We start from the raw sequence: 11,112 nt of genomic DNA on the forward strand, positions 1-11,112 counted from the left end.
CTGGTTTAGGCCCCTCTCCGGATTCTACCTCCCCCCGCACCCCGGGTGAGTCACCCTCGCAGACGGCGACGGCGGCTCAGCCTCAGCTCGTAAATCAAAGCGCTTTCTGCGCTCCTGGCCCCGCAGCCCAAAGCCACAGTAATCCCCTCCCCTCGGCATGAAAGCGAACCGACCGCTGGGCACCGCAGGGATGTCGGATCTTCTTATGGGCCAAGTCCCACCGAGCAATGTCCTACCCACCATTTCTCCCCCACCTACCTACCCTCAGACCAAATGGGAAACCCCCACCATTACCCTTCCCTGGATTTCTTATTCCCCCCAAATTGGGGAGCTGAGAAACACAGTCCTGTATGGAATAGAAGGACCAAGGGTGCTGGCTGGGGAGGGGTCTGATAGTTACTAGGCAGCTGAGTGACCCACCCTTTCCCTCCCACCTCACCAGGGCACTGGATGGTGTGTGTTAACTAGGCCCCTATGGCTTCCTTTGGATTCAAGGGCGACTGCACATTACAGTTCTTGGGTTGAAAGTGCCTTTCCTACAAGGCCAGCCACTTTGTTGAATGAAAGAGTTGTCAGTCTGGTGGAGTAGAAGTTTGGGAGCAGGTGAGAAAATGATATCTTGTTAACTACCTGACAAACAAAACAGAACACTTTCCACCTCCTGCTCCTTTTGCACTTTCATTTACCTTCAAAATCACACTAATCTGAATTGGTGTGAAGGGAGGGGAAGGAGTTCCTAAACAGGAAAGACTGACCACATTATTTAATGAGTTTTTTTCTATGGTATACTGGTAGGTAGTGGCATATTTAACAGTAAGGAAAAACTTCAATGCTATAAAAATAATTCTCCTATAAATTCTGTTGAATTTACATCTTCCCAGATTTTCTGTCTGGTCAGAATCTGCCGAAAGGCCTCATAGTTTAAACAGGACTAAAGGATTTCCTGCTGTGCTTTCCTTGAATGCTACCTTTAATGGGGTTGGAAGCTGGTTTTCCACACAAATGGCACAATGTAGAATGTCAGCCCTCTGACCTTCATGCCTTGATTTCCCTCTCAATACAGCGAGTCAGACGGCAATCCCAGCACTGAAGATGAATCCAGCAAGGGTCATGAGGATTTGTCTCCTCATCCACTCTCCGGTTCATCTGATGGTGTCACCAACCTCAGCCTTTCCAGTCACATGGAGCCAGTATACATGCAACAAATTGGAAACGCTAAGATATTAAGCTCCTCTGGAGTTTTGTTGAATGGAAGCTTGGTACCTGCAAGTACTTCACCTGTCTTCCTTAATGGTAATTCTTTCATTCAGGGACCCAACGGAGTTATCCTAAATGGATTAAATGTGGGAAATACACAGACAGTGTCATTGACCCCACCCAAAATGGCATCAAACATTGTGAGCAATGGTATGTCCATGACTGACATACTGGGCTCTACCTCCCAGGACGTGAAGGAATTCAAAGTCCTCCAGAGTTCTTCAGCTAACTCAGCAGCCACCAGCTCCTACAGCCCCAGTGCTCCGGTGTCGTTCCCGGGGCTGATCCCCAGCACTGAGGTGAAAAGAGAAGGCATTCAAACAGTGGCTTCCCAGGACGGAGGCTCTGTCGTGACTTTTACTACACCAGTGCAAATTAATCAGTATGGCATTGTCCAGATCCCCAATTCCGGAGCCAACAGCCAGTTTCTTAATGGAAGCATTGGATTCTCTCCACTGCAGCTGCCTCCTGTTTCAGGGGCAGCTTCACAAGGTAACATTCTCATTTGGTACTATAACGCACCAGTCATGTTTAGCCAGCTGCTGTAAGTGACACATTTGGTGAGAGCTATGGATTGATGTGACTGTTCAGGTTCCCTATTGGCAGCCCCAGCTGCAGAATAGCCTTGATTTGTTTCTCCTTCTTCACAATACCCGTGTCATAGGCAGCTTGCCTGCCTCCCTGGCATCATGGAGATGGGCTTTTATTTTCCTAACAACTGAATGGAAAAATACAGTTCATAGCAAGTCTTGTCAGGTCTACGATGATAGAAATACGATAAGTCAATCGGTGCTTACAAAATCACCCATTGTTTGACATTTTAAGATTAAAAATTAATATTGCTAAGAACACATAGTTAGTGAAGCAGTTGATAAGAATGTGTACACTTTACCTAAGCATTATTTATTTGACTATAGAGTGTTTTAGAAGAGCAAGATTGGATCAGTTGTGTTTGATTCCTGTTCCTCCTTTAAATAAGACTAACAGATCTAAAGGAAAACCAGAAGAGCATGTGATTGGCTGTCTATTGCTTTGCATGTGTGCTCACCTCCTGAGTGCAGTTTATTAGTGAGGGCAACTGTAAGCCTTATTTTATATGCTTGTGGCTTTACTAACAATCTGCTAAAGAAAGCACTGATCTAAAATTGGGGAAACCAGAAGCTGATATGCCAATTCTTCACTGACTTTAACCAAGTCTGGATGGCTCTATGTCATTTTTTTTTTAAATATAGAAACAGGAATGGTCAGAATGGCAGTGAAGGTTGCATAGCCCATTGCATTCAAGAGAGCGCGATATTAATGCATGGTTGCCTTCCTACAAGCAAGTCTGAAAGTCCAGATTGTTTTATCAACACAAAATAAGTAATTGTTTGCCTTAAAGGTCAGCTTCCTATAAAATGGCTTTATCAAAAAATAATCTATAACAACTGTGATCTACTTCAGCTTATTTGAGGCATTAATGGAAAAATTGTAATGGAGTGAATTCCTTTCGGTGCATTTGTTTCTCTTTAGGTAAAATGGTAGTAAAACACAACAGTCCTGCAGCATACTATTTATTTTTTCATTGTTCCAGGTTATGGAAAGGATTAAGCTAAGTCACTATCCAACAGAGGGCAAAAATATGAAAACCACAGGGAAAGCCAAAGTGCTTAGTTTTATAATATTTTAATGTGGATCTAATCCCTTGTCTCGCTTTAGGAAATTTCCAAACAGTATGTAACATTTTAGAGAACATATTTGCCAAAAAGCTTGGTATATAAATTGGGCGAGGAGAAAAGCAGAAATACTTTTCACATGTAATCTAGAAAAGTGCTACCATAGAAAAGTATTGCAAACTAATGACTAATTTTTTAATGGGGTCTTTAATATGAATAAAAATAGCATTTTCAGTTTAAAAAGTTAAACTCAAATGACAGAGCTGTCAATCCTTAGACTGTCTGAGTGACTGGAAGGCTTAAGTTTAACCAGATGGGTCCAGGAAGCAATGTTTCTTCATTGTAGTTATGTATTGCAGTTCTTAATAAAGCATTTGGGGATTCAGCCTTTCTCAAAAAGAGATACCTGAGCCTTTCTTAAAAATACCTAGACAAGATAGATAATCTTTCTAAAGTTGGCATTTATATGGGAAAGCAGAATATCTACATATTTTTCTTACTTTATAATCTGAGAAAATAAGGGTTTTTTCTTATTTTACCATCATTACAAAGTTATACTTTGTTGTTGTTTTTGTTTGTTTGTTTGTTTTTTAATATATTTTATTGATTTTTTACAGAGAGGAAGGGAGAGGGATAGAGAGTTAGAAACATCGATGAGAGAGAAACATCGATCAGCTGCCCCTGAGCCAAACCCGTCAGGGCCAAAGTTATACTTTGTATCTGTATCATTTTTCAATTGGATTTTTTAGCTGACTTTTAAATTATGGTTCAATTTATAATTTAATTGCAGTTATATTTAAATGTCAAGTTTTAGATTACATCTGTTTTTCCCCCTTCATTGATATGTTATAATTTCTATACATTCATAAACATTGCTTTATTTATATTTAATAGCAGTTGGGAAAATGTCACATTTATTATATTATTTATGGCACTACCAAAAAATAACTGATCATTTTGTTCACATATGCGCTGGCAATCAATTTCACAACCACATAACACAAGAAAGTAAACATCTATTTCAGATATTTTTTGTTACAGTTTAGCAGCCAACAGGAATTTTAAGGCATACTTCAGTTGAAGTTAAACTTTTTCAAATAAAAACCTTTTTCATTCATTCGGCCTAGAACAAACATTAACATTAGGAAAGAGCCCAAACATACATAGAAATGTTTTTCTTAACACAAGTATTTCCATGATGAATATTTTCAAGTGGTTAATTTTTTAAGTTCAAATATAGTGTGTTTGTTTTCTTTTTCTTTTCTTTTTCATTTTAAAGACATTCCTTTGCATTTAGGATATTTTAAAATGTTTGGAAGACATAAATAGCTCTGTGGCATTGATTTATCAATGTAAGTGGTAATATAATCACAAAATTATTGTAGTAATTCAAGAAGACAAATGTTTTACTTGAATTACCTTTACTATTGGACTGTTTTCTCAAAATGATAAAGAGAGTTTACTGAACATCAAATTCAAGATCAGGGTAAATAGCTCTTCTGAAACTATTCTGTCACAAAACTCCCCCACGTCTACCTTTCCTTCAGTGGCAAGATAATCGCCATCATTTCACTATGCCTATGTAAAGAATCAGAAAGAAAAGTTTTATTTGATGGTGGGAGCTGGGGCAAGAATCTGATTCATCTACATTATCTGAGTTACCTGATTTGCACATCTTCACAGCTTTCTACTTACATTTCTTTTTCTACTTCTCGTCTCTGCAGACTATAATAACAAGAGCCTCAAAAGATTCAAACTTTTTAGGGAAGCATCAGCTCTAGTTCTTTATATTAATCTATATTTTTAAAAGCCCATTTCATTATTATCATTAATTTTTCCTATCACTACAGCACCAAAAATTCAGAACTGTACTGGCACAAGGAAAGAAAAACATATCCTACTGAATGTTTTGTTGACTTGACATTATTTTATGGCTAGTTTGGTGAAAGCTTGCAACTTGTCTGTACAGGTTTATATGGTTACCATTAAGCCCCAGGGTAACTCATTTTATGTGGCATTTTCTACATTTCCATTTACTGGTATATGTTATGTGAGTTACTGAGCTTGTCCTGAACAAAGGCATTTTATTTTGCATTTGTGTTTTCTAATTCTAACTGACACAGTTAGTAATAACTATCAACTAAGTGAAAGATAACAAGTTGGGATCTATATGGAAAATAATGAATATTTTTTTATGAACCAGAAACTTGACTAAAATTAGAACTTGGAAAAGATTGTTTTTTCACATTTGGTTTCTAAACCAGTAGTTCTCACTCCCACTTGGTCATCAGAATTCCTCGGGGAGTTAAAAATACACCTGTTCTAGAACTTACTGAGCCAGATTTTTAGGAGTGGAGCCTGGGACTCTCTAGTTTTAAGTGCTCGGGGTGATTCTACTGAACTTGAGGAAAGTCATGTGTGTAAAAAAGTAACTTTTTTCTTTCCTTATCAGTTTAATCAATGATCATCTGTACTTTTTTTTTAGGTAATGTTTCAGTAAATTCAAGCACTTCAGATGGGAGCACATTTACAAGTGAGTCTACCACAGTCCAGCAAGGAAAGGTTTTCTTGAGCTCTCTTGCTCCCAGTGCAGTGGTGTACACTGTTCCTAATTCAGGCCAGACTATAGGATCTGTTAAACAAGAGGGCTTGGAGAGGAGCCTGGTCTTTTCTCAGTTGATGCCTGTCAATCAGAATGCACAAGTAAATGCAAATATATCTTCTGAAACTATCTCGGGGAGTGGCCTCCATCCACTGGCCTCCTCATTAGTTAATGTATCCCCAACTCACAGTTTTTCCCTGACTCCCCCTACCCTACTCAATCCCACTGAACTAAACCCTGACATTGCTGATAGCCAGCCAATGTCTGCACCTGTGGCAAGCAAATCTACTGTGACATCTGTCAGCAGCACTAACTATGCAACTCTTCAGAACTGCTCCCTTATTACTGGTCAAGATCTATTGTCCGTCCCCATGACCCAGGCTGCCCTTGGGGAAATAGTTCCTACCACTGAAGATCAGGTGGGTCACCCATCCCCAGCAGTACACCAGGATTTTGTCAGAGAACATCGGTTGGTTCTGCAATCAGTAGCTAACATAAAAGAGAATTTCTTAACAAATTCAGAGAGCAAAGCCACAAGCAACTTAATGATGCTGGACTCCAAATCCAAGTATGTCCTAGAGGGCATGGTTGAGACTGTCTGTGAAGACCTGGAAACAGACAAAAAAGAGCTTGCCAAGCTCCAAACCGTCCAATTGGATGAAGATATGCAAGACTTATAAACTTTATCTCCCTCCCCCCCCCCTTTTTTTTCTGGCATCAGACAGCAAATCTTTTCACAAAGCCCTGAGGACATAAAGCATTTTCCCATTTAAAGGGAAACACTAGTTTTGCAAGTAAATGCATTCAAGAGACTTTGGATTGATCTGCATGAAGATCACAGTTAAACATACAGAAGGAGGACTGCATTACTGCAGTCTTTTTCTTCACATATGTTCTCTCTTAAATAGATGGAGACAAAGGAATGAGATGGAATATATCAAGTCAAAGTGTATCATTTGGTTGACTTAATATAATTCTGAGGTCAAATGGAACTTGATAGTTTTTTAAATTAAAAATGTATGCACCTAACAAAATTAAATATCCCTACAGAGCATTAGAAACAATACAATTCTTTTTGTTTACTTTTACTCCATGGGCATTGATAAGGTTAAGTAGCATAAATGGTACTCCACTATTCTAAGGGTATATTTTTGAATATATGCATTTCTGTTTTTCAACATTTTTTGTGAAAGTCTTGGTTTGTCTCTACATGTTTCCAAATGTGATTGCTAATAGTTCTGTGTGGCTGAGAAAATTTGCAACTCCACTAAAAACTCTGAAACAAATTTCAGTATGAGTGTAAATATATTAGTCCTATAAGCAAGGATTTGAGTAAGTACAGTGAATTTTATTTATACTGTATATGTTTCTCTGATACTTCAGACACTATGAACTAAAAAGAAAAATGTTTTCTTACTGTTTAATTTATTTTTATTGTTTGAACAGGAAGTGAACATAGTTATTTCCAACAAAGTTTTACTTTTTGTAGAATTCTAAAAGTAATGATTTTTATCAGGAGTCTATTAAGGTCAATATTAATAACACTGAAACAGGAAATCCAACTCCCAATTTTGGAATTTTGGTACTTTTTTTCACATCCTTGTTCTTTATTTAGCAGCTCTCCGATTCATTTAAATATGTTTTATATAGAATTCTATGTGCCTTTTTACCTTGTGGCCTTTTTATTATTCTTACTAAGGTACAGAAGTGTCAACAGAAGCACTGATGGCTCTTTTCTACTATTCTAACAGGGTTAATTTTACCACAGAATTGCTTTAAATCGAAGAACTTAAGTTTTGCTTTTATTATGTATAATGTTTATGATGCAAATGGGTGAACAATCAATTACTGTTAATGCTTTTCATTACAATGAAAATAACAATTTAGACTATCACGTAGAATCAATTCTGTAGGCTCTGAAAACAACCATTTTAAAGTAAAGAGAGAATATGTAGATTCTATTGAGCAAAATTCTATCCTGTTGAAACTTAGTTCTAAATGTTTTGAATCAGATCTTACATTATGACATATGACTGTTGTTTGCACTATATTATCATGTCTTCTTCAAAAGTAAATCTTTTGGAGTTTCTGTCAGAAGCTTGTTTGATAATGTTGTGAGCTGTGGGTACAATTTTTATCAGGACTCTGAACACAAGTTGTAATAATGCAAATATCTTTCTGTAGTGAGTAAAGTCTCTGATCTCTGAAAAGCAAGAAAAGTGGGAAAATGATCTCTTCAGAGATGACTTAAAAGTTGTTGAACATAATCATGTCACTACAACTTGCTTTCTTTAATATCAGAACAAAGGGTTTACTCTAGATCACTACATGCCGAGCATGTTGAATAGGGCCATAGAGGATTTAACTTCTGTCAAATGGAAGTTATTGCAAATGGAACTTGGCAGGCATAGATGAAGAGCCCAATGAAGAATTCCTCTTCCATCATTTTGATAAAGAACTTAGATCCCATTTTTTTATAGAATTGATTAATGTTTCTAAACTGTTGAAACTTACATGTTTTTCATTTTGTTTTTTACAAAGTCAGGTGTTTTAGAATTCTCTTCCACTCCACCACTACTTATACAGCTTGTTTCTTCTTTGGGTGTGTGCTGATCATGTTACTGAGATTAATTACATGGTGTAGTTTACATGAAAATGATGTTTTCCACTTGATTGCTGCAGATATCAAGAGTTTATTAATTATTTAAAAATAACCATCCAGTAAGGGAGGTGGGAAGGTTTTAAAAGTTGTATATGTTATATATATATATAACTGGAAAGGTTTTCTGTCTTCCAAAAATATAATAAGCCTCTTTTATTCATAGTTCTTCCTCTTTTTTCCCATAAGAAAAAGAAAAGATAGCACAAAACTTAAGACTTACCTAGAAATCCATTCATACTCCCAACGTGATGTAATTATAACCCTACAATTACTCCAGGTAGCTACACAATAGACCAGGTAAGAATCAATGCACATTATAAAGAACTTACTGTTCTTTTCTATTCTTTCAGTAAATTACGGGCCGGTTGGTATGTAGCCCATGTATATGTGAATGAAATAAGATAAATCCCATGATCTCCATGCACAGAATTGCAAATGTCTTTTGCAATACCAAGGGCCAGACCTCAGAACCCTTGGAGTTCATGTGGCAGAATTTCTCTCCTACATAAACCAATGCTTGAAGATGCTGCAAATGACCCTGTAATGATCCCCACAGAGGAATCAGAATAGGGGTAAATAACTCTCCCTGCAAACCCCAACCCCTGCGGCTGGCTGTGGGATTTTTGATGTGAGCCTAACTATGCACTCTATCAACCAGAATTTGGCTTTATAGCTCTTAGTTACATCTAGTAAAGGACAGTCTATTGTTTAAAGAGAAGGTGCATTTGTTCCTCAATCAAGCAAAAGCACCTGTGTTGTACTGCTTTATAGTTCATGTATATTTATAGCAATGAAAAGACTGAATTGTGTACGTTTCAGTGCCTTTCTTGTGTTACGAAAGGCAGGTAGACGTCATAGCCATAGATAAATATCCGTAGTTAAATTGCACACTGACCTTAAATCACCTTGTATATGCCCTTACATCTTGCATGGTAAAAGTTGGATTATTGGGCATGTGTTGCAGCCTGCCCTACTACATCTTAGACAAGTGTGCATTAGTACATAGCCAGAAGTTCATTCTTTAAAATGTTTTTGACAGATCATCTCATACAAATATAAATAATTCAGGAAAACTGAGGGAAAGACTTAACATTTTACAGAAGATGTTTCAAAGCCTTCCTAGAACTTAGATGATTAGAGCCTAACATTTATTTTGTATCTAATTGATACATCATGTTGATTTAATATTACAACCATACATTTTATTAATCAAAATTATATAGCATGTGACTCTTGGCTTTCAGGGTTATCAAAAAAAATTTTATTCTTTAGTTGCATGTACTGTATGTTTAGAGGCAACCAGTTATATACTCAATATGGTTTTACTGTGCCTTACATAAAGAGAAAATCTATACAGAATGTATATCATGGGATGGGGTAACAGAGTCTTTACTGCACTGTTAGGTGATGGCACACAGAGCATGTCCCAGAACATTTCTGTGCTTAATTACCCAACCAAAGAGATCTAAAGTATGTATGTTGTACTGTAATAGGGGTTTATGCCTGGACAATTAAGTGTTTTATTTGTTTTCTGAAATGATGTGAACTTATTTTTCTAAACACTATGCTAAATAAACTTTATATTTATACATACCATATGTTGAAAGTTGTTTTTTCCTGAAAAAGCAAAGAAGGAAAAAGAAAATAAAAAACCCACATAAACATTTCGTATAGGCTGGCAAATAGAAGAACAAAAGAAGTCACTTTGGAAAAATAGTATTTATTGATCTCTGTACAAAATTATGCAATTCACTTAACTGTACTGCATACTCAGAATTAAATGGTTACATTTCTTCTTTCCTTTAAGGAAAGAAATGCTTCTTATTCATTTGGGTGTCCCAAAATCTGAATCTGGTACTCTAGAAGATTTAATGAAATTAAGTTGAAAGGTCCAAAGATTTTTCCATTCTCCATCTTAATGAAAGAGCTCAGTATAACCACCTTTAATAGATAGATAGATAGATAGATAGATAGATAGATAGATAGATGATAGATAGATATTGATTTCAGAGAGGAAGGGAGAGGGGGAGAGAGTTAAAACCTCAATGATGGAATCATTGATCGGCTGCCTCCTGCATGCCCCCCACTGGGGATTGAGCCCACAATCCAGGCATGTGCCCTTGAACGGAATTGAACCCTGACCTCCTGGTTCATAGGTCGATGCCCAACCACTGAGCCACACCAGCCAGGCTATAACCCACCTTTTAAAGCACTCCCATTAGCCAAAGTCTGGTTACACCACGGTTGGGTCCACCACTAGTTTGACATAAAGTTATGGACAGAACTGCATTACTGAGTGTATAGAAGCCCTAGCCGTGGTACAGTTTGGTCCTAATTTTAAAATTACATGGTATCTGATTGTGTGCCTCCCACACTGAAATGAAGAGGAGACTAGTAATTAAATAGAACTGTACAATTCTATTACAAAACTAGTTAAAGCCATCAAGTTAATTTCAGATATTATGCCTAGATTTTTTATATTCTTGTCATTCAGTTCATTTATTTAGTTTAGCAATTTTCTATGTAGTTAAAGAGAATAGTGTCTCAGTAAGGGAGTACAGGGTCAGAGTATTGTGAAGTGATTACATTTTATAACATCTTAACCAAACAAGCATTTCAAAACATTTGACAAGGTCACTGACCTTCAAACATATTTTGGCTCCTGGAAAACTAGCAAGTCAAATAAAATCCCTCAATGGGAATTCAAGACCTTCAGCTACATGATTGTATCTCACTTTTCCAGTTTCTCTTAAGAAATAATAAATGTGGAAATTTACCTTTGCACATCACCATTGCCAATACAAGAAGAGCTAGTAAAGTAAATAAGATACATTCAGATAATGGTCAGTGCTACAAAGTCAACAACAGGGTAATGGGGTTAAGAATGGAAAATGGTAGAGGTGGACTATACATTAGATTGGTCAAGGAAGGTCTCT

The 11,112-nt window shown here is 37.0% G+C and overlaps 1 protein-coding gene across 1 annotated transcript in view; it reads left to right on the plus strand.

Moving 5' to 3' along the window:
* Window positions 1-9,770, plus strand: part of SIX4 (SIX homeobox 4) — a gene marked incomplete at its 5' end in the record, with an annotated part of 11,880 nt that extends 2,110 nt beyond the window's left edge. The window contains 2 exons of the mRNA XM_014545950.1: window positions 1,064-1,749; window positions 5,398-9,770. Coding sequence (XP_014401436.1) covers window positions 1,064-1,749; window positions 5,398-6,194 — 1,483 coding nt within the window. The remainder of the gene's footprint in view (window positions 1-1,063; window positions 1,750-5,397) is intronic.
* Between the last annotated feature and the right edge of the window lie 1,342 nt (window positions 9,771-11,112).

The sequence above is a fragment of the Myotis brandtii genome, unplaced genomic scaffold (genome assembly GCF_000412655.1).
Source record: "Myotis brandtii unplaced genomic scaffold, ASM41265v1 scaffold423, whole genome shotgun sequence".
In the NCBI taxonomy this organism is placed as follows: Eukaryota; Metazoa; Chordata; class Mammalia; order Chiroptera; family Vespertilionidae; genus Myotis; species Myotis brandtii.